Source organism: Sarcophilus harrisii, chromosome 2 (genome assembly GCF_902635505.1).
Source record: "Sarcophilus harrisii chromosome 2, mSarHar1.11, whole genome shotgun sequence".
Taxonomy (NCBI): domain Eukaryota; kingdom Metazoa; phylum Chordata; class Mammalia; order Dasyuromorphia; family Dasyuridae; genus Sarcophilus; species Sarcophilus harrisii.
This window is the reverse complement of record NC_045427.1, coordinates 216,207,584-216,232,975: the sequence shown is the minus strand read 5'-3', so window position 1 is coordinate 216,232,975 and position 25,392 is coordinate 216,207,584. Positions and strand designations below refer to the sequence as shown.

General features: G+C 36.7%; 1 protein-coding gene and 1 long non-coding RNA gene across 11 annotated transcripts in view; one reads left to right on the top strand and one right to left on the bottom strand.

The window, feature by feature from the left end:
* DTNB (dystrobrevin beta) overlaps positions 1–25,392 on the bottom strand; it is a 333,753-nt gene that overhangs the window by 51,110 nt on the left and 257,251 nt on the right. For 7 of the 10 annotated variants that reach the window (XM_031951429.1, XM_031951428.1, XM_031951432.1 and 4 more), the window contains 4 exons: positions 23,825–23,910; positions 22,068–22,181; positions 18,272–18,368; positions 10,637–10,657 (listed from right to left, as the gene is read on the bottom strand). In XM_031951429.1, the coding sequence (XP_031807289.1) occupies positions 10,637–10,657; positions 18,272–18,368; positions 22,068–22,181; positions 23,825–23,910 (318 nt within the window). The remainder of the gene's footprint in view (positions 1–10,636; positions 10,658–18,271; positions 18,369–22,067; positions 22,182–23,824; positions 23,911–25,392) is intronic. The other 3 variants (XM_031951433.1, XM_012539835.3, XM_031951437.1) reach the window with 1 other exon arrangement.
* On the top strand, positions 624–24,342 carry LOC116421504. The gene is made up of 3 exons (XR_004231883.1): positions 624–1,254; positions 10,664–10,913; positions 24,016–24,342. It is a non-coding gene; the product is annotated as an uncharacterized LOC116421504 (long non-coding RNA).

Sequence of the window (25,392 nt, the reverse complement as noted above, 5' to 3'; positions counted from 1 at the left end):
GTAAGGAAGCTTCTTGATAAAGATGGGCTGGGAAAATCTGCCTGGAAACAAACTGTTAATCTTGAAAAGCAACATAATCCTGGAACTCACCCTGAGTAGATTCTATAGTTTAGTGCAAGAGGAGTCAAAATGTTCTGATTCAAATCATGCCTCAGATTCTCAGATTGCTGTGTGAGCCTGGTATCTTCCTCCAGGTTTAGGAATAATAGTAATAATTAATAATAATGGTAATAATAAACCAATACTTTAGTTCAGCATAAGGAAACATGAAGCATACAACACATCAGTAAAGGAAGTCAGCTTTATTGAAGAGATACACTTACAATAGTAAGGGCAGCTAGGAAAGATGTCAGCTGTGGTACAGGTGGAGTTGAGCACCTGGCTGAGGCCCCAGATGAAGTCCAATCAGTAAAGCCTGAAGAATTTTATTTTTTAGATTTATAGGATTTTTTTTTTAGGATTTGTAGGATTTTTTAAAAATAGGATTCTTTTCTAGGTCGAGCAAGACCAGGCATTGGAGGGAAAGTAAGGAGCTGTGACCTGGGTTCTGATGCTGATTAATGCTACTTGAATTGGGGAGAAAGTAAGGAATACTCTAGAGTATTTGGTAGCTAAATGATACTGGTAGTCTCCTTTGGAAATGGGGCTTTTGGTGGTATACTGTCTTATTTGAACAGAGTGCCTCTGGGGTTTTAAACTTCCCTGGCCTTTATTTCATAAGGTGGAAGAGGCTATTGGGGCCATTATATCTATTCAAGTCACTTAATCTGAGCCTCAGTTTCCTCATCTATAATCTGGCATTAATAACTACTTCACAGAGGGCCATTATGAGGACTGAATAAAGTAATGTATATGAAGCACTTTATAAACCTTACAAGAGCAATATAAATGTAAATCATTATTACCATAGATGTGTTATTCTAGAACTAGAATCAATGTCACAAACTGAAAGAACTATGGAAGCTCTTTCAGTAAAGGGTCACATATTTAATTCTCAGTCAAGGCTGAGCTGAGAAAAGGGGCTGGCTGCTGGAGCAAAGCCATGCAGAGAGTGCCAAGGAATCTTTCCCTCTTGCCAAAATGGTCTTTGGCTTAGGATAACAGAGATAAGCCAGAGAAAGACATCGTGGAAACAGCTGATGATGTGTCTTAGAATACTTAGACAAGTATAGGGAAGAAAAGTGGGAGATAGGAGGCTAGATGAATGCTGCCTGAAAGAGAGTTCAAGCTTTATTAAATTTGTTGGCAAGGAAGGTACGTAAGAAGAAGCTAGTCAACAAGATCTTAGGGAAACTTTATATCTGAGAAATGGCTTTCTATAAGAAACGGAATGGCAGAGACTAGGATCACACAACTATAGAATTTTAGAATTAAAAGGGATTTCAGAAATCACTTAGTCTCACTCCCTCCTCCTTCCTCTCTTTATAAATATAGGTATCAAGTCCTAGAGAGAGTAAATAACTTGCTTGGATCAAGATACTGAAGTAAAAATAAGGTTCAATCAATGGGTCAATACTGAGGCAACTGATTTAAGTCTTAATTAAGATAATTCATTGATGGATATAGGCTAAGACACAGAAATACTATAGAGGATATTGAGCTGGACAAAGGGTAAATGTCCCTCTTACTCAGATCTTGTTGGGAAAGAATATAAGACAAAGTTCCTCTCCTTTATTTCTTATTTGTTTGTTTGGCTTTTTTTTTTCTCTTCTGGAATGATTTTTACATCTCATTTCTACTTGTTAAAGTTTCTTTCTTATAATAACTGTACACTGGTGATAAGAAATTTGAAGGGGTTTCCATATTACCTGACATTGTCTACTTTTTTGTTTTTTAGAATACCCATGATGGCTTGACAGGAAGTAGCTCATTGCCAGCACAGGTGTTGATATACTTGTACCTAGAAATCAAAGCCAGAGTCTGAGGGCTGTGCCACAAATGCAAAGCAAGTGTAGTGTGGTCATCTATACTAAGTCATAGTCAGCTTTGGTAAATACTGAGATCCTAAATTACCAAAAATACTCTAGAGTATTCCTAACCTTTGCCCTTCCCCTACCAAAGAAGTAACTCTACTCAGTGTTGTTGTAATTCCCTTCTTGGACACTAGTGAACCTCTTGAAAATCTTTTTTGGTGTCTATATTATTACCTTGGTTGTCTTCCTACCTCTAGGGCAGCTCTTCTCTGACTCCATTTCTTCACATTGAATTTTCTCTATGGATCAGCCTTCAGACCTCTGGTATCTTCCCATAAGCTTTGCTAATATAGAAGTAGGCACACTTTTGGAGAGTTCATTAATTTTCATAGCTTCAACTGTCACCTGCATCCTGTAGGCTTATATCCTAGTTTCTGCCCTCTTATTAAAACCTCAGTTCTATCTACCCCTAAAAAACTGGAACTCAGAAAAAAAGCATAGCCAGAATGATGAAGGGTCTGGAAACCATGTCATAGAGTTAGCCTAGAAAGGGAAAGACTTAGGAGGGACTAGGTAGCTCACCTAAGAGCTGCCATGTGAAAGAAACATGAGATTTAAATTGCATAATTTAGACAGCTGAATAGGACCAAATGACAAAAGGCTCAAGGGGGTTGAACTAGTTCATTGTAAGAACAATTTTCTACCAGTTGGAGCTGTTAATGAGTGGAATGTGCTGTCTCATAAAATACAAAGTTCCCTGTCACCAAAGTGTTCAAAGAGAGATTGGATGACTGACTGCCAGATCTAGGATAATAGGGATCCTTGTATACAGTGGGGATTTGAATCAGATGACCTTTAATATAACTTCCAGGACTATATAGTTCCATGAATATTTGAAAATGTTCAATAGAAGATTGGAAAACATTCACAAAAACAAGTTAACAGATCTCCACAATTTACCCAGTTCCTCAGGCTGAGATCCTTGAAGTTATCTTTGAATTTTCACTCTATAACCACATTCTAATATTTTTCATTTGAAATTCTATTGTATGCAAACTTTTCAATCCATTTCCATTATAATTATTATTGCTTGGATTCTTTTAAATTCGTATCTGGATTACTAAAACAATCCACTAGATTCCAGTTTCTTCTTTGAATCTCCCTATCCATTCTTGCAAGGTGAGATTTCATCAGTAGAGGCTCTCTACCAATATAGCATGAACAAACCCTTTTACAATTTATATCTTTATGAGTTCTGTGATCAAAAAACTAATCTCTTAGTGGCTCACTTTCTAGTGATGGACATTTTCATGGTTAACTAGTTTGGGCTTTAAAAGACAGAAACACATTTTTCAATATTATCTTGTGCTCTGTTGAATACAGGGTCACTTCAGACTTCTGTAGAAGATGCTAGCTCAATTCATATTCAATTGTGCCTATTCCCTATTAATCCCAATTCACATTTCTCTAACTGTATTTTCTACTCCATACCAATCAACATCCTCTACTCTAGTCAGCAATGTCTTATCAGTCTTGAATATGTTAATGCTGACTCCCGTTTCTGTGGAAGTCAATACACATACACTCTGGAAACCATGATGAACTTAGCAAATGTCAGCTATTATTATTCTTTTCCTCTTCACCTAACCAAATCCAATTTATCCTTCATTGCTGAGCTCCAGATTAATGATATATTAAGGCAAAAAATGACAAATGAGGCAGGCCGGGCCTGGCAGCTTTACTATGCAGAAGGAATCTGGCAAGGCAGTGCAGATCAGTGGGTCAAGGCTATTGGGTCAAGGATTTGTGGAAATTACAGTAAAGAACAAGTGAGTACAAAAAGTTAGGTATAACACATCAAATCCAGGAAAGTCTAGATTCTTGGAGATCAGTCAGTTATTACAAGTGATAACAGTTCTTATTCTAGGTCAGAGATCTTTTTTTTTTTTTGCCTTGTAATTATGTTTACTCAGTGTGGTCTGCCTTGGTCCACAAGTATTTGATTATAGCTAAGAGGTGGTCAGCGTTCATGAACTCTGTCCTAGATAAATATAGGGGAAGAAGTATTTGAATCAATAGAACTGGAATGTCTCCCATTCCAGTGAGAGGGGGAGATATTCTCAAATACAAGCTTTTTGGGATTATTAATTATATATAACTTCTATAGCCTACATACTAGTGTTGAGAATGAAGTTATCTTATAGGCTCCCATGATCAGTCTTCTATTCATATTCCACTTAGTCTATTAGATAACACTCAGTCTATTGGATACCCTTGGAATTAACTGGCTACCACGAAAAAAATGGACACACTTTTATCAGCATTTATCAGGCACCTACTATGTGCCAGGCTCTGTGCTAAATGCTTTACAAGTATTATCTGATATGATCCTCACAATAATCCCAGATAGCAACTACTCTTCTTAGCCCCATTTTATAGTTGAAGAAGGTGAGGCAGACAAAGGTGAAGTGATTTGCCTAAAGTCACAATGCTTATTAAGTGTCTGAGGATGGATTTGAATGCAGATCCTCCTGACTCCAGGTCCAGTGATCTATCCAGCACACTACCTTGTTCAAGTGTTGAGGAAGAACAATTTAGCCTAAGAAGGAAGTTTCTGAGAAATATATGATATTAGTATTGTATTAAGAATAATACTACTAATAGCTTATTGGTACTTCAGACTTGTGAAGTACTATCTCATTCAATCTTTATGTCCACCCCAAGAAGTTGGTGCTGTTATCCAAATTTTACAAATTAAGTAACTTCCCTATGGTCATACAGTTATTGAGTTTTTGAGGAAGGAATTAAATCTATGTCCCTCTGACTTTAAGAAACCAATGTTTCTTCTATCATACCATTCGTTATATGAAGGAACCTTGAGCAAGTTTGGGAAAGCAAGCTTGAAGACAAAAGAAGAATCTAAATAACAGAAAGGGGACTGTGTCATTGGTGACCAAGTTTTGTAAAAGTGTGATTGTTCGAACAATGCTTGAGATATACTTGGGCCTTGTATCCTATGAAGAACAAGAGGCCCTTGTACGTGGCACGCTCACCATGACTGATGTGCCTGGTCTTTGAGAACTTGATTGGCCTTCTGGATCATGCACTGGCTCATATAAGAACTGTGGAGGCTGGCAAAGGGTTTTGCATAGTGGGGTTCTTGGTGTAGAAGGGTCTCTACTGGGCTGAAGCATGAGAAAAATTGTTTTAGGTTTATTCATAAAGCTCAGAATTAATGTTCTTGCAGACACTTAGAATACCTCAGAAATCAAGAAATGGCATTTCCCTTACTGTTAGTGTAAACTATTACTGTATTTTAAAAGTGTGTAAGAGTTTGTAAAACTGTAAGCAGGGTCACAGTTAAAAAGTACCAGAGCCAGGATTTAAACCCAGGGGAGCACTTAAAGGATGACTCATCCATATGAGGACATAGGGAGGTGGGGGGGGGGAGGCAAGGAAAGGTGTGAAATATTCATTGGTCTCGGGGGTGTCTGTTATCCCAAAACATATTTGGGTGTGTTCTAGTCAGGAAGAAGAAAAATATTCAAATATCTTCTGGTCAGGCAACCATGAAGTTACTGAGTGAGTCTCTAAACACATTATTGACAGTCTTAAAAGGAATCAAGACATGGCGTAACCTAAAAGCCATCACTTCATATTAGAAAGGTCCATGTCTAAGTCCAAATATAGTTTTTCTACTTGTTTCTGTTACGTCTTTCAACTGGAATGCAGGCTCTTCATAGATCCAATTTCAGTGTAATTTAGTATTAAAAAGCATAGCTCTTAAAGTTCTTGGTTTGATTCCATGTAACAACACTTATTATGTAGCTCTGGTTAAGTTGCAAATTCTCAGTTCCCTTATCTGTAAAATGGAGATACTACCTTGAAGAGCTCTGTAAATTGTAAAAGATTATATAACCTTTTATTATTTTGATTATAAGTCACTGATCTCCTTATAGACATCTAAAAATCACTGGTATGACAGCAAGTAGATGCTTATTTATAATGATATATTGAATGAGTTCTCCACCTTTCTGTGAGACAGAGAGAAAAAGAAAGAGAGAGAAGGAGAAAGGGAGAGAAAGAGGGAAATGGAAGGGGAAAGGAGATGGAAAGGGAAAAGGAGATACAGAGGGAAAGGGAAACAGCCCTTTACAATTGGAAGAGACAGAAGGGTAGAACTAGACCCTAACACAAGATGTAGTTCTTGTTCTTTAGGAATACATACTCTTATTCAGAAAGTAAAACAAACACAATATAAGATGATGAATTTCAAGTTGCTATTGTAACCATGTCAATAAAATTCAATCATTTCTGTTTTTACAAAAATCAGAGGCATGTCTCCCTTGCAAGAACTCCAAGTTTTTTCTAACTATAGATTCCCCTGGCTTTGTAGATCAATGTTTGCCTTATCTTGTTAGGAACCAGGCCTTTATGACATTATGGAGTTTCTTTGTTATGGCCTTACTGGCTAATGATTTCCATCCCACCAGATGCTTAGACTCGGATAATTAGTGAATCTTTTGTTTTATTTTGCGAGAAATCAGACTTCCATGACACTTCTTGTAGTTTCCCTGACATATTCCTTGACAAGTCTCCCTCTTCCCCACTTTTCCAGTTCTCCTTTATGTTTTATCTCCCTCCATTATCATATAAGTTTCTTATCTTTGCATCTTCAGGGCTTAGTAGAGTGACTGGCACATTTTTGTTTATTCAGCTGTTTTCAGTGATGTCCCCAATTATTCTGTGTATCCCACATCCCCGGTGACCCTCCATGACTCCATTTAAAGTTTCCTTGGCAGAAAAAATGCCATTCCTTCTCTAGCTCATTTAACAGATGAAGAAACTGAAACAGACGAAGAGGGTGAAGTGATTTGCTCAGAGTCACACAGCTAATAAGTGTCTGAATCTAGATTTAAACTCAGGATCATGAGTCTTTCTGGTTCCTGGCCTAGCCCTCTAACCACTTTACTACCTACTTGCCCAGAGCTGCCAGAGTACCTAGCTATTTGGATATTTCAGCTATTCATCCATCCATCCATCCATCCATCCATCATCATCATTGTTATCTATCCATCATCATCATCATCATTATCTATTTATCTATCTATCCATCCATCATCATCACTATTATCTATCTATCCATCCATCATCATCATCATTATTATTATCTATTTATCTATCTATCTCTCTATCCATCCATCATCATCATCATTATTATTATCTATTTATCCATCTATCTCTTTATCCATCCATCCACCTATCTATCTATCTTTACCACATGTTGCCTTGGTGCTTTCTATTCTTAGCAAGCAGAAAAAAAATGGCAGAAAGCAAATACCTTCAGAAGTAGGATTAGGTATCTTAAGTATCATCTGTTCCTGAGTGGCCCTCTTGCTTAATCTCTCTGCTCTCTTACACTATGGACTCTGTCCAATTCTTTTCTCCTCCAGTTGACTTTTTGGACTTGCCCTTTTGCCTGAAATGCCGACTCTGCCTTATCTTTCCAGCTCTGTCGGCTGCTCTGGCACTTGACTTCAGTGTGCTGACCTCTGCCATGCGCTAGCCCTCATCTACTTTGCTCAACTCCCTGCTCTGATTCCTTCCCTTATTGAGCTCAGTTAACACAAAATGGGGGTTAGTCATTCACAGGAAGCTTCCCAGGGATAACTCATTTTACACTGTGATTTGGAGATAACTACTGATGAAGATTATGTTGCCAGGAAGCAACCACCCTAGAATGTAACTAATGAAAGATAAATTTTGTCATGAGATTTTTAATGACAGAAGCATCTGGTGCCTAGTAAGGATGTTTTTTTAAAAGGCAAAATGAGACAGTTCCCTCTCTCTCTGCTGACCTCCAGATGCTTTTTAGACATCACAAACTGGATGTGCAGCAGATTTCTTAAACTCAGCATGTCTAAAACTGACCTCATTACCTTTCCTCCCAACTCTGTCCCCTTCCAAACTTCCCTATAACTGTCAAGGGCGACACCATCCTCGGAGGTACCCAGGGTCACCTCTACCTCCCCACTGTCTGTAGCCCCCCATATTCAATCAGTTGCCAACACTAGTTGATTTCATCTTTGCCACAGCTCTCATATATGCTCCCTCTGCTCCTTTGAGATTGCTATTACTCTGGTGCAGCCTCATGTCTAAACCATTGTAACAGATTGCTGGACATTTGGGGGAAGTGATCTTCTTGCTTTTAAGTCTCTCCCTACTCTAAAACATCCTCTATTCAATAACCAAAGTAATTTTCATAAGGTAGGAGTCAGTCTGACTAGTCTGACTACTCAATAAACATCATTGGCTCCCTATCACTTTCAAAACCTCATACAAAATTCACTGGCATTCCACCTTTGTATACTTTATATTTCCCTTCCCCCTTTCTTTTTGCTCCACTGTCACTGGCTTTCTTGCTTGCTGTTTCCCAAACAATCACTTTATCTCTTGGCTACTGGTCTCCCAAATCTGCGCTGCTCTCCCTTGTCTCTACCTCCTGGCTTTACTAGATTTCTTCACATCTCAGCTAAAATCTCACCTTCTACAGGAAGCCTTTCTAATCTCTCTTCATTCTAGTGTATTCTCTCTGTTAATTATTTCTTATTAATTCTGCATATATCTTGTTTGTACCTACTTGTCCGCTGGTTGTCTCTCCCATTAGAGTGTCTTTTGCCTTTCTTTGCATGCTTAGTACTTAGCGCAGTGCCTAGCACATAGTAGGCACTTAATAAGTGCTCATTTACTGACTTATTTGTGTCAGTGAGCACTGGACAAGAGAAAGGCTACTCTGGTTCCAAATGAGGAATATCAGTTTTCAGCCAAAAACATTCCTAACTTGTGGCATAGCAACATTCCAACCTATCTACAAATATCTTTTTGGCAATGTCCCATTTAATTTAACCACAAAGTAAATTTATCCTTCATAATATAGTTTCCAAGTGGGCCTATCCACCTGAGCAGATTGACTTGAAACTGGTTTTCCCAGCTTAGGTATATCACATCCTCCACTATAAAATAATAAATTACTATTATGGTTTCTTTGTTGATTTTGATTTTGGTTAAGATGAATAAAACCCAAATCCCTAGATGAAACTGATAAAATCTAGTTCCTGGATTTTAAAGATGTGGTCCCAAGTGGTGGTAACTCCATCAAGGCCCAACTATATAGCGAAGCCCTTTTGGAAATGGCCAGTCGGCTTCCTTTAATTCAAATATCCAGGTACAGGAAAAATTTAAAATAAAGAACTATCAGTTAAAATAGAAATGTCACAACTGGACACAACTGAAAAATAATGCATAATAATAATGAAAGGTGTTGGGAACTTCTTGGCTATGTGTTGATTTCAACTGGCTTACAGAAAAAATTTTTTAAATGAACTGTTAAATTCAACAAACAAAATACCATATGCAGCTCTGGGAAAGTCTCCATATTAAGATGCAGGTCCTGGTGTCCCATGGCAGGAACATTCTCACCTTTAAAGCCAACCCCCAAGGTTTGGAGGCCAGGGACAGGTATGAGGGGTTTTAAACACATCAAGCTCTGGACTAAAGGAAGGGAGATCTAATGTCTGAGACTTATAAAGTGGCTGCACATGTCCTCTCTGTCCCTCTGGTCCATTTTCTCTTTTTAATTCTCAATCAGTCTTTCTCTTCTTCCATTTTACTTGCTATCCTCACCCAATTATAGCCCCTATCCCTTCTTTTACTTTTTCTTTCTTAAATCAGCTTTTTATGCATCTTTCTTTCTTTCACCATCTTTTTTTTCCCCTCTCTGTCTTAACTGGCCAAAATCTGGAACTGATACCTATTTTTAAAAACCATTATCTTTATCAAATAGTTTCATGTTACCAACTTAACTCTAAAAAGTGAATAAACTGAGCAATCTTTATTTTCCTTTCTCTCAGAAAATTAAGCCTCAAACTAAGTTTCTGTATAGTCAGTGTTCCTCAGGGAATAAAAGGTCTCTTCACTACTCCTGTGCTGTAATATTTGCTTTCAGAAAAGCAAAACAACTCCCTCTGGAGTAGATCTCAAGTATAACATTAGTTGAAGGATTCTTAGCAGGCAAACTGGTTAGACAGCAGATTAAAAATTAGCTTTCATTAGGTAGCAAATTCTACCAGTGAAATTGGGGCAGTCAGAGAAATCTGATCAATTCTGTGGAACGACACAGACAAAGCTAAAGTTATTAAAAGTAATCATTTTTATATACATATTTGTCCTTAGAAAAAAGGTTTAGATTTAAGATTACCCATACCTGCCTCCATCTTCCTATCAAACCCATGAAAACTTTTCCAAGCAAATATAGTCACTCCAGAAACAAGGAGCAATGTATGTCTCATTCAGTTATTTGGTGACTATGAGCTCAAAATCATATTCACATCCCAGCCCATCATGCATAATCAAATGCACATACACATACATGACAAACATGGACTTGTGGACACAAACTGAGCAAGCTTAGGTTTCTCATTAGAACATGCTTTACTGGGTGGACGCTGGAAAGCCTTCACTTAGAATTGTGAAAAGCTCTGGAATACCTTTAAGACCATATCACAAGAGCCTTGGGGAAAAAACCTAAGTCATTTATGTAAATCCAATTTAACCAGTTGAGTTATGGATGAGAAGTAGGGACGGAGTATGCCAACTGGAAGGGAGAGGAATGATCATGCAAAAAGAGCAAGGGTGAGATGGTGCTTGCACTGACATCCACTTACTGCCTGCTTTTGTTCTTCTTCCTATAGGTGTTGGCCATGGAAAAAAAAGAGGCAGAGGGAGAAAAGGAATAAATTAATAGCAACTCTGAAAGGTAGCCCATTCATATAAATATGTGGCAGAAGCAACTGTAAGAACCAGGCACCTCAGAAAATAAAAGTTCTCTCAGAGCAACAGAGAGATAGATCAAGACCACTTTTTCCTGTCTTGCCAAACAAATCAAGAACAGTAGCTGGAAAGGATTGAAGAGAACATTAATTCAAATAACTCATTTTACAGGTGAGGAAACAAGTGCCTAGAAATATTCTATGACTTACGTAATGTCACAGTTAATTATTGGCAAAACTAAGACTGGAACCTAGGTCTCTTCCCATTCTATATGAAGCTGCTCCTGAGATGAGTTGGATTTTTGACATCACTAAGTATTTTACCTCAATTGCCAAACCATCTTATTGATTACTCTCATTTAGCTATATTTATGTTGACTCCCTTACATAATCTTGAATGTCTTTCTCCCCCTTATTTATTAATTCTGTACTTCCTTCAGGACCCAACTGAAGACCCATCTTTTCCAGTAACTTTTTCTTGACTTAAGTTCAATTCCTCAGATAGTGTAGCAAGGTCCTAACTGAACAAGTGATTGATTATCCAATAGTAGAGAGAGAATGTACTGCTGTGCTTAAATAGCCAACCAGCTACTCCCTATGCCTGTGCAGTGGCAACTTACCTTTAACACCGACTAGTGAGTTGTCTAGGGCACTGAAGGTCACGTGGTACACATCAGAGGTAAGATCTGAACCAGATTCTAATGACCCCAAGACTAGAACTCCTATTGACCATGCCAGGATGCCTGTCTAACAATAAATTGAAATTTATAATATAATTTCAAGGTTTGTAAAGTTCTTTACATTTGCTTTATTTTATTCTCAAAAGCGGTCCTATTTTAAAGAATTATTGGTGCCTTTTTATAGATGAGGAGACTGAAACTCAGGGGGTTGACTTGCCTAAAGTCACATAGTAAATGTTGAGTTTGAAGCCGGGTCTCTCTGGACTTCAAGGATGATGTACACTTATCACTATACTTCGTGGGCTTCTCTAGTCAGGATGGTATAGATAAGGAGAAAATAATTTTCATTTTAACAAGAGAAACCCACAGTCTGGAAGCTAAATTGACTTACTTAATCCAAAGAAAAAGACGTATTCTGAGTTACACTCCTAGAGGCTTCTAGTTGAGATTGTATCTAACAATCCTGGGTAACTAAGGTTATGGGAAACTTAATAGATAGCAATAACCTCAACTTAGAGGAAGAGAGGCAAAGATGGTGTTAATAACTAGCTTATAATGAAAAGAATGAGAAGAGAATCTGATGCATCTTCCTTTCAACTTTGGTATCTCTGGATCCATTTGAAAGAGAAATCAGGACCAGAGAAATGTTTTCTAGTTGGCAGGAAGGTGAGATCTTTTACTGACATTGAAGGATGGGAATGATTTTCATATTATAAAAAGTCAAAAAGTCTTTGTAGTTGGAAAATATTTTTCTTCCATGCAATCACACCACACTGTGGGGATATTTCAATTCATTATTCCCTCCAATAATGGGCCATAAGGGGAAGGAATTATCTAACCAATTTCCACATCATGATATCATTTCCCAGACCATTCAAGTTCAGCTCTCATATGTGGATTAGAATTGGACATAGAGAAATGCAATGATAGGCTGAAACTACTCCTGAGGATAGAAGACCAGAATATAATTCTCCAAAGCTGTTCTTTGGGTTCCTTCCTACTTCTATCCTCAGAACTATACTTGTTTGGATCCTAAATAAGAAGTCCTGTTGAGTCAACAGAACGTGGAAATAACATTTCCACATGCTAGTGTATCCAAAATTTTAAACTTGCACCATTAAGTGAAATGACTATAATTATTATGTTGAATGATAAACATGAAGCCATGATGTAAAATTTGAGAGGGTATATGTGTGAGCAGAGGAAGGAGGAGCACACAGAATAGGGGAGGTGTTTAAAGGCAGAAATTCTAGTATACATGGGAGAGCCTGACAGGAGATCTCTGTAACATTTTTTTTTTTCAAGGAAGCTGAAATTCACTCATAAAATTCACCTTTTTTTTCTCAGTACAGGCAGCAATATTCTTATCCATTAAGAGATTCCACTTAGAATGTCTTGGTTAACAATTAATTTTTAGGGTCAATAAACACAGAATAACAGTAACAGAAAGAGGTCACTTAAACATAGCAGATATAGTAACACTTTTTTTGTAAATTCAAATCAGGAATTACTTATAATTGTCAGAAAACACCTAAAAATATCTTTGCCACTTTTAATTAGGGTGTTCTATTAAACACCCAGAAGCAATGGCACTGCTAAGGTGATTGTTTATACAGTCTGTTCCAGTATAACAGGTATACAGTTTGGCTGTTGATTTACATTCTGCATCTCCAGTCCTTATTACCTCTTCCCCTATTCCAATTTCCTTTTCTTTGAGTGTCTCTGGTGAAGAGATGTTGATCCAAGATTAATCTTTCCTTTTGATCTTATTCCCTTCCATTTTCTCTAGCAGGTTACCTGCACAATTATTCCTTGAAATTTAAATATGTTCTCATTTACTGTCTCATTCCTTGCTGCCTTGCAAACATGCTTTGGTTTCTTTTACCCCTTAAAAACACTCACTTAACAACTTTCCATCCTCTATCTTTCCTCCTTTTCCAGCCTAACTCCAAAAAAGTAGACAGATTTGTTAATTTCACTTCCTCATCTCACTCTCATAATGCAACTATTTAAAATTTGTCTGAATCTATTTGAAATCTGAGTGACTTCATTACTCAGTTGAATATAATTTCTTTAATGTTAGAGATGATCTCAGTTGTCACATCTGATGGTTCAACAATCATGTTTGCAGGTTTTTCAAGACCCAAGGATTTAATTCATTTAGGCCAGAAAGCTTGAGTTCATCAAAGGCAGGATGTTGCTCTCTTTTTTTTCTACTTATTCATGTTGGGTATCAATTTTCTAAAAGTCATTTTTGTTTTCAAAAGTTTTTGTTTTGTTTCAGTGTCAAAGGCAATATCCCTTATAGAGAACAGAAATAAAATAAGAATTGAAAAGATGATCCTTCCTTTTATTTGTTATCTTCCTCCTCATTCACCTCAAACAAAGGTCTTGTCTCTTCTTAGATTCTCCTTTTTCTCCCAAAAGAACAAACAAATATTTTTTTTTGTTGTCCTATCTTTATTAGTCTCAGCTTATTCTGAAGTTTTATCACTCTTTTACAGGACTATAGCATATTTATATTCATCTTCTGTTACCTAGCTATGTTTCCATCTTGTGGACATTTTTTTTTGGGGGGGGGGCAAATCTAAGTTTTCTATGTTTCCATATTAGTGTCTGCAGACAAATTCTATTTTTTTCTCCTCAATAAATTATTTCTCTTATGTCTCCAGAATTTCATTCTTGAGGAGATGCCATACCTCTTCGGTTGTCTTCCCTTGAAGCATTTTAGTCTTTAGCATATTAGTTTTACATTGAACTCTTTGAAATATGCTTTCTTGAAGTCTGGGTTCTATGACACTCCTGGCTTGGATTTTTTCTCCTTCTCGGTAACAAACTCTAGAAGGGAATGCTTACCTTCCCCCCAAATTCTCATAAATTCTGCCCTCAATAAGTACTTATTTTCTATTAGTGAATCTAGACCCAAAATAAAAATTCTTTTCAGTTTTATTAATGCAAAGTACAACTTAACATGAAAAGATATTTGTTATTTGGAATTAAGAAATTTATTATCCGCATCAAGACTGTTGTCTTACTTCTTTATTCCTTACTCTTCTGTAAGGGAATAATGACAGAATCCCACATCACATATTCTCCACTCCCTTACCACCACATTATTGTGAGGATCATGCTTGGCACAGGGAAAATACTATATGGATATTAACTATTTTAAATTATCTCTTTAATTAGATGTAATTATTTCATACTTGCTAAGTTTATACGGATTTTTAGATGTGACCAGTATATAATGCCAGTAGTAATGAGATGAGTGATTTTCTGTGTAATTTGGAAGTGAATTCACCTAAAATGAGGTCAGCTGAATTGGTAATGGATTTGTTTCCAATTTTAAATAATAATATTGTTTAGGATGTTGTCATATTTCTAAAATTTTCTTATATTGTGTAATTTGTTGTACAACTGCATCAGCTATGTTGTGAAAAAAGTAATTGCTCTTATAATCTAGATGTTTTTAGATTAAGAATTATACTATTTTAAAAAAAATGAATGAGTTAGGATGCTATTAGGTAATTCCATCAGCCCTGTTGATCATATGTTGGTAATATTCTAGAGTACTATAGTTTAAAAAGCTGGAAGTTTGCTTATATTAAAAGGAAGTTTCACCTAATGGTATCTGTCTATTAAGAAAATTATAATGTTGTTAACTAAATAATGTTTTAATTAAGTAACATATATATTTTAAAAGAAAAATTGATAATTATACAAAGAAAAGATCTTGTAAAATTTCCTTTGTAAATCTACATGTATTCTTAGAATCATCTAGTTATAAATTCTTAATCCTGTGCAAGTTTGCTATGTTGTTGAATTCCTACTGAGTAAATGGGATACAAAAATAGGAATTCTTGCATAAAATGGAAGTGAAAATTTCAAGCCTACTTATAATGTAGAATTAGTTTCATCTAAAGTTAATTTGTCTATCATTTGTGGAGGTTATACACATTTTGAAAGAACTTAAAATGATATTTCTTAAATGAAATATATCCCACCTGGCTGACTTTAAACCTGGTTCAAAGTAATTGGCTATCTACTTAACTTTTGCCTGGAATTGACAACAAGATAAAGGGACCATTTCCTTTATGTCCTTATTCTTCTTTTATGGCAAATTTCTGTAATCATAAATATATATAAATTGCCAAAATACTTTAAGTTGGCTAAAATACAAGTTATCTGCCTGACAGCCAACGGGAGACCTAGGGTTGGGTCTTGGATCTTGTTTGAAAGGAGCCATTGTGTAAGTTTCAAAGAAGACATCCCTATTTTATTTTATTTTTGGCTGAGGCAATTAGGATTAAGTGACTTGCCCAGGGTCACACAGTTAGGAAGTGTTAAGTGTCTGAGGCAAAATTTGAACTCAGGTCCTCTTGACTTCAGGGCTGGTGCTCTTTCCACTGTGCCACCTAGCTGTCCAGACATCCCTATTTTTGAGATGACATTTTAGTGCTTTCTTCAGAAAAATCCTTGGAAGTGAGGGAGCAGAACCAGCTTCATTTTACTGATGAAATATCTTTTCAGAACAAAGAACTAAACAAGTAGTTGTTAAGAACATAAAGGAAAAATGCTTTGAGATCACTGCCATATCACTAATAATTATTTCAGTCCAGGGCTCTGAACTCATTGTACAAGTATCTGATGTACAGACTGTCTGATATAACTGAAGGAGCTCTAGGATTAGACTAGGGCTGGATTCAAATCTTGTCTTGATAACTGTTAGTTATGTGACCATGGACAAGTCATTTAACTGGAGTCTTCATTTCCTTCATGTAGGATGAAGTAAATAAAAGTCATGAAGTTCACATCCTAAGGAATGCTGTGAGGCTTCACTGAGATAATAAATAGTGCTTTATTGATCTTAAAGTGCTATATAAATGATAGTTATAATTATTATTATTGATATAAATTCCTTGAGAGCAAAAAGCCATATATAGGGCAATCCCCTGAATGCATTTGATATTTGATAAATTTTGTTGAATATAAATACATTTCATATATAAGTGTATATGAATATGTGGGCCCAGAGTCAGAAAAATATAAATCTGGACTAAAAGAACTCAGACTTTAACCAAAAGAAATATATAATGAAAATTTAAAGTACAATTTCCAGCATTAGTATTGCATTTGTTTTCAGGTTCCTCAGGCTCACTGAAATCAGTTTACAATGGATAGGCAAGTGTCTAATATGAAAAATTTACATCCTGATCTTCTTATTCTCTTTGCTATTACTTTGTGGTTGTTCAGTTATTTCTGACTCTTTATGACTCCATTTGGGGTTTTCTTGGCAAAGATCCTTGAATGGTTTGCTATTTCCTTCTCTAGCTCACTATATAGTTGAGGAAACTGAGGTAAATTAGGTGACTTGTCTAAGGTCACATAGTCAGTGTAAGAGGGTAGATCCGCACTTAGGATAATGAGTTGTCCTAAATCCAGGTCTGGCACTCTAACTACTGTGTCCTAGCTACCCATTAAAATTCTACCTCTCCTAAATTCTAATTAAAGATTCTTCTCCCCAAAGGTTTCTTCTACAATTCCATTCTAGCACTTATTGTATATATGAGTCTTTTTTTTTTTCACTGAATCATAGAGGTACTAGTTTGTGGTTGCAATATTACATGTGCATTGGCCTTTTTCCTCAGCTAGAGTATAAATCCTTTCTATTCATCACAACACCTACCTAATAAGAATGTGGGGCATACGGTAGTCACTAAAATATTTGCTGAATTGAATGAACAATCCTGTCTTTGTATCATGACCTTGAAATAACCCCAGTTAATCACAATCTTTGCTTATTCCCAAAATATGTCTCTTTAAAGGAGCTGGAAGAAGCTAAGAAAGATGACTGATTCCCAGAAGAGAATCTGAATGGCAATGGAATCATGGCTTTAATTCTAACAGCTAAGTTAGTGTCCTCCCTGTATAGTTTAATGGTGTTCAACAGATAGACAAAACATTAGAAGCTAAGAGCATAAATAAAAACTGCTTTGGGATTGCTGACACATTGCTTTATGAATAGTACCCAGTACATATTATCAGAAGGAAGACATTCAATTGCCTGGATAGTCTTTCAGGTAGGTTTAAAAAAGCCCAAGTGCTGTAGCATATATTCTCCTCCCAAAGGAAAATGGGACCTCAATAAGCCCTCTCCTATACAATATCCTAATATGCCTAACGTAAAGCCATTTATTTCAGTTCAAAGAAAAGATTAATTGCAATTATTTAGAACAAGGATTAGAGTGATCTTTCTTTGCACTGCCCATGAACAAGGGGTTTGTTATGTAATACTTCATACTTACTGTTTAGTGAGCTTCCTCTGCCTCATATCCCTAATGACAAGGATCACATAGAATAGGCAATGCAGACAAGTTGTGATCAGCATTACCAAAGACTACAGATCCATTTGCGTATACTTAATGTTTATTTAATATGTCAACAAGGTAAATAACTAGGCAGAATGCATAAAACAATTTAAGTGAAAACTTTCCTAAGGAGCTACTATTTTAGAAGCATGAATCTACAGATAAAAAATATGCTAATTGAAAACCATTCTCATCCAGTTATTAAAGCAATTATCTCAAGGTCATTAGCTTAGTTCCAGTTACCTTATATACTTAAAAGTAATAAAACTGTACTTATATTAAAATATTCACTTTTCCCCTAATTCAGATGGGCATTTCTACTAACTAATGAGCTTTTGCTAAACACTGGTCCTAGAAGCAGCAATTAAAACTTAGTTCTCTACTGCAACAATACAATCAGGGCAGTAACTGCTGTTATGGAAGAAGACATAGAAAAGGTCCTCAGAGAATAAGAGATTTCTAAGTGGGTCTATAGTTCTTACCTTTAGCAGCTTCATGAGCCCTTCTAGCTGTACCATTAGCTCTCGCCGGCTCTCCTGAAGGGCAGACATTCTTTGTTCCAATTCATCCTTCCTTTGCCTGTTCAGAAGGGGAAAAAGCTATCAGAAAAGAAATCTTTGAGAAGAGGATTCCCAGAGAGAATGAAAGGGAGTAATTCCTGCTTCTTCATGCTGAAACTCTCATTTTGAAAAACAATAAAATCCGTTTTTTTTTTAAAAAACACTGGATAAAAACTGCATTGGGGAAATTGAAATTTAGAATTCATAGAATCATAACACTTTAGAGCTCATGGGGAACCTTCTCAGGGGAACCTTCTCAGAGGCGGTTCAAGTCCAGCTCAGACTCCAGAAGGAATCCCAACCACAGCACACCTGCCACTGGTCCTCAGACCTCTATCTAAAGACTTCCAGTGAAAGGGAAGCCATTACCTCAGCAAAGAGCTAGTTTCACTTAATGACAGTTCTAATTGATGGGCATTTTTCCTGACATCAATTTACCTCTTTGAAATTTTTTTTACCTCCTGCTCCTGCTTCTTCTTTCTGCAGCAGAAAAAGCCATCCAAATATTTGCATACAGCTACATTCTCTCCAAGGTAATCACATTCAACTGATTGTCAGATCATACAGCCTCAAGGCCCTTCACCTTCTTGGTCACACTCCTCTGGACACTCTCCAACTTAGCAAAGTCCTCTCTAAACTGTAGCAGCAAGAGCTAAATTCACTGCTCAGGATATGCTCTGAGCAGGGCAAAGTATAACAAAACCATCACCTTCTTGGTTCCTTCCTTTCCCTTAAGGCTCAGCTGTCCTTATCTTTTTTGAGATGCCATATTACACTGCTGAGTCATACTGAGTTTTTTGTTCTATTAGATTTTTTTCAAATAATTACTTTCTAATTATATTTTACTGATTTTATATTTATAAACATGATTTTAAAAACTTCATATATAAGACTATACAATTATGTCAAATGAATTTTATTTTATAGGATTAAGGTCATTCCTTTAACTTGTCAAGCTCTTTTTCAGGATCCTGAATGTCATTCAGTGGACTGGCTGTCACTGACAGCTTTATGTCTTTTGCAAACTTGATAAGCATGCCACCTATGCTTTTATCCAGGTAGTCAATAAAAATGTTACAAAGAATTATCCTTAATCACTGATGGGGGCACTGCCTCAGTCCAACTGGGATCTGTTAAGGATTTTAAAAAGCTTAAAAAGACCAAAGTCTCCCACTGCATTTAACACCCTTTGCAGTAGTCCTGCTCTCTATCTTGCAACTGGAACCAGATGGCTCTGGAGGAAAAAGTGAGGCTGTTGACTCTGTCTACCCCTCCCTCACTTCAATCCAATTTACTTGCATGTCATAGCATCACCTCCCTGATGTCACGGTCTTCCTTGAGAATGATAGACAGACAACATCAACACAGAAAGGATGAACAGAGATTCCTGGGACATTCTAGACTTTTTGCTTTGGTGACATTGAATCATTAATAACTACTTGAAGTCTCAAAGCGCCCAAATAATTCCAAATTCATCTAATTATTCTATGATCTAGTCCATATCTTTCCATTTTCCCCCAAAATAATAGCACAAGATCATTTATCAAATGCTTAACCAAAATTCTTTTATACGATTGCACTAATCTGTGCATTTAGAAATTGTTGAAAAGGAAACGCTAGTTTGATGTAACCTCTTTTTTCCTTTAAGATATCTATTGCTATCTTTTTTATATATCACCTTCATTTCCAATTATACTTCCTTTCCTCACAACAGAGAAAAAGAAAAGGTTAAAAAAAAGTATTTCAGCCAAACTACACAATACATAGAGCAAGTCTGAAGAATAAACAATGTTTCACATTAATAGTTCCCCATCTCTTTAAAGAGGGGAGGAAGGAACACTTTCTCAGTTATTCTCTAGGACCAGGCTTAGTCATTATAGTTAGAAAGTATGCCAGCCTTAGGCCTTATGGACATCCATTTTCCTTTCAAAACGTGGGTGGCTGTGGATGTGGAACACAGAACATCCTGCCAAACTTGGTTGATTGGTTGGTTTTACTGAAATTCTTTCCCCCTCTTTTTATTTTATTCTTTATTATAAAAGATGGCTTTCTAGATATAGAAGGAAGGAGATATACATTAAAAATGAGAATCACAAGATTTTTTTTGTCTTAAATTGGTCATTTGAACAATATTGTTATAATGTCAAAGGTTCTAGTTCTATGTTTAATATTATTGTACATGTATAATTTATATCAGATTGCCATTTGGGGGAGGAGAGAGAAAAATTGGGAACTCAAAATCTTATAAAAGTTAATGTTGAAAACCATCTTTACAAATTGTACCTATTTAATCTATATCAGATTACTAGCAATCTTGGGGATATGGGAAACAAGGGAGGGAGCAAAATTTGGAACACAAAGTCTTACAAAAAGGAATGTGGAAAACTATCTTTTCATGTATTTGGAAAATAAAATATTATTGAAAAATTCAAAAAAGAAAACTCTATTTGTAATTAGAAAAAAACAAAGCACTATTAAATGGAAAAAATAAAATCAAAAAATAGTTATACTTCTTCTTATTTCACTTTGCATTAGTTCATATCAGTTTTCCCAAGCTTCTCTAAACACATCATATTCAGTGTTTCAAATGCCATAAAATTATTCCACTGACTCAAATACTATATTTACTTAGATTACTTCTCCAACTGAGAGACATCTACTTTGTTTCTGGTTCTTTGATGTCACAAAAAGTACTGTTCAGTGTGTTTTGGGGCACCTTGCTACAGGGCAGGAAAGCTAGATTAGCCGAAATGGCAAGGAAGCTTGAAGGAGAAAATATGTCTCAGGTGAGTCAAACCCCTGGTACCACTTCAAACACTACTTGTCCAACTCTCTGTTCCCCCCAATGTCTTGATGGAGAAAGCCTCGCACCCTCAGGCCAGGAATGCTTGCAATAGCAGTGGCTCTATTAGGCTTGCTTCCATCTTAGCCCTCTACATATTGTATTATCTCCTAGCTTGATGGTACGTCCCTGTGTTCATACAATAACATTTGTCTTAAGATACTATCATGTGGCCATAGGTGGTTTGTCACCCTCATGCCTAATATACTTGGTCTTATATTTGAAAGATTCTCAATGTCCCTCTAGATTTTTTTTTTTTTTTTTTTTTTTTTTTTTTTTTTTTTTTGCTGAGATAATTGGGATTACGTGACTTGCCTAGGGTTAAATGTCAGGTCCTCCTGACTTCAGGGCTGATGCTTTCTCCACTGCACCACCTAGCTGCCCCACACAGTATTATTCATAAGAGGAGATTCACAAGTTAAATAATGTATAACCTTTCTTTTACAGGCAGAGAACCTGGGTTCATATCCAGTTCTGCTACTTATAAGGTCTGAGTGACCTTATAATTATGCATGTCACTTAACCATCTTGGTCCTAAGTTCCCTCATGTGTAAAATGGGGAATTGAATTAAATAATGTCTAAGTTCATCATAGCATTCTAATCAATCAATCAACAAGCATTTACTAAGCCCTCATTTAGTGCCAGGCACTGAACCTACTGAAAATACAAAGAAAGGAAAAATAGTCTGTCTTTAAGAAGCTTACATAATGAATGGAATCTTAAGTTGCTTCTTCTGTTCCCCAAAAGACTACTCTAATACACACTGAGAGTCTGTTCTATTGTTTCTATTTCCTAGGAGCTAACTTCCTCATCTAAATTAGTTTGAAAAACACAGATGATCACAAAAAGTGATGGTTAGCAGAGCTGCTTCTTACCGAAGTAGCCGGAGCTCTGCCAGGAGTGTGGGATTCTGCTGAGCCTTCTCGGGGGTTGGTTGGGAAGCTTGTTCATGTTCCAAGCGGAGACGCTGAATCTCTTGAAGAATTTCTCTGGAAAGAGAGAATGTGAATCAGAATAATGATAACAACTATTCAAGAAGTAACATTTTCTAGATTTCAAAGCTTTATTTTCCTTTACTTAAGTTTTCCAGAAATGATGCTACTCACCAAAGCACTCTTATCTGACCACCCCATCCCATCTCCAACACTCTTCCTATTGTTAAATGTTCCAATAAGAATTAAAATATGAAACAAATATCTTCCAAATACAGTTTTATTTAATGTTTTCTTGAAGACAAAAACCATGACAATAGCTAAGGTTAAGAGAAATACTGCTGCTTATTTAAAAAAAATTTAGAATAAAGGTAATAGGAAATGTTAATCTAGTCTAACATAGATGAAGTAAAGAGAACTCTTTATAATCTTATGAAACTTTAGGAAAAACACTTCTGCCACTCATATCCTAGGAGGGAAGTCCTTAGTCATGCTCTGTTTCTGACTGTTATAATTGATTTTTCCTACTCAGATTCATTGTCTCATCCTCAAAAGCCCTAAACCTGTATTCTGGTTTCTCTTCTCTTCTACGCAGGGCAATAAATTGTCTGTTCCATCAATATTTCAACTAGATCTTAATTAATTTTACTTATATTGATCCCTGAGTTTCCTCTTGGTTGGCAGCTAGTTATATGTAATGTTTTTGGTTGGGCCAGGCCAACCTACACATAAGAAATTGGCTGCAAACTGTAAGAGGAATGATTAAAGGCTGTGCTGGACAGCACTGAGGAAGTTAAACATGACCTAGACAGAAAGACATCTATTTACAATGAGTTAATTTCTTGAAGAAAAATTTAAGTTAATAATACTTTTTTAAATGGCAGTTTGGGGTACCCCTTCAAACAAGAAGGCACTGAGTAAGCAGTGCTCCAGAGGGCTAACTTCTGATGAGGTTTAGATTTGGGGTACCCAAATGAAATTCGGGTTTCTGGTGGTCAGGGAGTTAAATGAAGTCTACTGGCAGGTTCAGGGAATCAAATGGAGGGGTTTGGCTCCCCTGCAACTCCTCAGGATTTGGCGCAAGGGTAGAGAGTTTTGGGGAACTCCCTTCTGGCAGCACAGAGGCTCTCTATAAAGGAATTTACAGACCCGAAAACCTAGATTGATAAAAGAGGTTTATTATGGGGATTGGAAGGAAGCATAAAGTCTGGTTAGGGAAAAAGGCGAGGATAAAGAGAGTATAGCACTGGAAAAGAGTATTCCAATGGGCAGAGACCCTTGGGTACCCAGCATAGGGCTGGCATGTTTGGAACCTCTGCAAAGAGAGGGTTTCAGTTTGGCTCTTTTATAATGGGAGGTTTTGGCTACAAGCTAAAGGGGGCTCGTGGGTGGAGTCCCAGGTTGGCTCCTCACTGGGTTTCAGCTAAGACTAGAATTTGAATTGAATTGAATTGAATTGAATTGAGTTTCAGGACTGAGCTTACCCCACTCAGATAACAAAGATGAAGCTGTTTGTGCTTGGGGTGGAGTCCCCTCACTGAGGCAGAGTTGAAGGAGGTTTTCTCCTTTAAGGATTTTCAGAGTTTCTGGGTCCCCTCTTCACTTCCTCGCTGATAAGGATTAGCTCCTGTAGGGCTGGACTGAACACCTATCACAGTAAATCTACAAAGTAGCTAATTGTTTACAGTGAATAGAATTACCTGTTTTTATTTTCCAGTTCTGCAATGAGCTGCCTTTGCTGTTTGTTAGCATCAAAGTTAAAGCTGAGGTCAGTTGGAGGACGGGTCTGGAATGAAGAAAGGAACAGAAGATTATGAAATAGGCCATGAAAAATGATTCAGAATCCTATATGTCCCTCTTAAGGATTTTTAATCCTTTCTGTTTTGTTTAGATTGAGAAGCTTGAGGTAGAGAGGAATGTGGGACCTGAATCTCGTTTTTAATATTTAACTAGCTGAAGGACTGAAGACAAACCACTTAAGCCCTGGCAGTATGTATTTTCTGAAAGGTAAGATGTAAATAGATAATGGATACCTATAGTTTTTAAGTCACAGGACTGTTAGATGTAACCCGTTGCTCAGAACAAAGTTCTGGATTCACACAAATTAGATCCAATTATAAAGGCTTCTAAACAGCTTGATGACATGCCTTCATCTAGGGTTTTTCCTGGGAAGATCAGAACTTAGCTCATGTCTAAGCTTTCCCCCAGAAAAGGAAAAGGGTTTACAACTTCCATTCAAATACATCAACTAATAAAGAACTGAATACAGGATGGGTTTTATTTAATAAACAAATCCAACTTATTTTGTATTTAATTTATACTTTAATATATTTAACATGTATTGGTCATCCTGCCATCTAGGGGAGGGGGTGGGGGGAAGGAGGGAAAAAATTGGAACAAAAGGTTTGACAATTGTCAGTGCTGTAAAATTACTCATGCACATAACTTGTAAATAAAAAGCTATTAAAAATAAAAAAAATAAACAAATCCAAAAGGCATATACTCAACTCAGGGACACTAAAATGTACCAGATATTCATATTTTGATAACTGTACTTCAATATAATTGGTTTCCTTTGTATTCCTGTGTATTTTATCTTCTGTATTTTGAGGTATTTTTCTGAGAAGCAGAATAATGCACCTTCTCAGTTGCCTCTCCCTTCTGATTAGAGGGTGGAATAATAAACTTCCCCCAAAGCTTTCCTTCATAAAGGACTCAGAGCTTTTCAAATAATCTCATTTTCCATCAGTTGCTCTGCTTGGTCTTGACTCCAAGAAGATTATGCCCAACACTCTCTTGAGCTCCACTTCCACCCCTTCAGCTTCCTTGTCATTTTCTATTAGAAGGTATAGTACCTCTTCCAAGTCTCAGATCTTTCTCCTGGGAGAGGGTGAGGAGAAAGGGGATGCACAGACTTCTTCTCCAGGGAGCCCAATCCATCCCAGCTCTGTGCCTTTCTTCCTGATACATAGGTCTGTGCAATTCCCTATGATAGGTCACTCATTGCTACTCTGCTGCTGTCTCTGAAAAGAGAGATGTCTTTTTGTTTCTCACCCTCTATTAGGACTTCTAATGGGAGGTTCTATACCAATCTACCTGCTCTGTTGAGTGTTCCTTCTTGGTGGGTAATGACTCTCTTTCTTGTTCAATCTGCCTTCTACTGGTGAGTATTTGTATAATTTTAAAGACATTCATAGAGACAATTCCTCTCTGAACTTCATCTGCAGTAATGTGCCAACTTATCAGAGGTTAATATGTAAGGACTGGG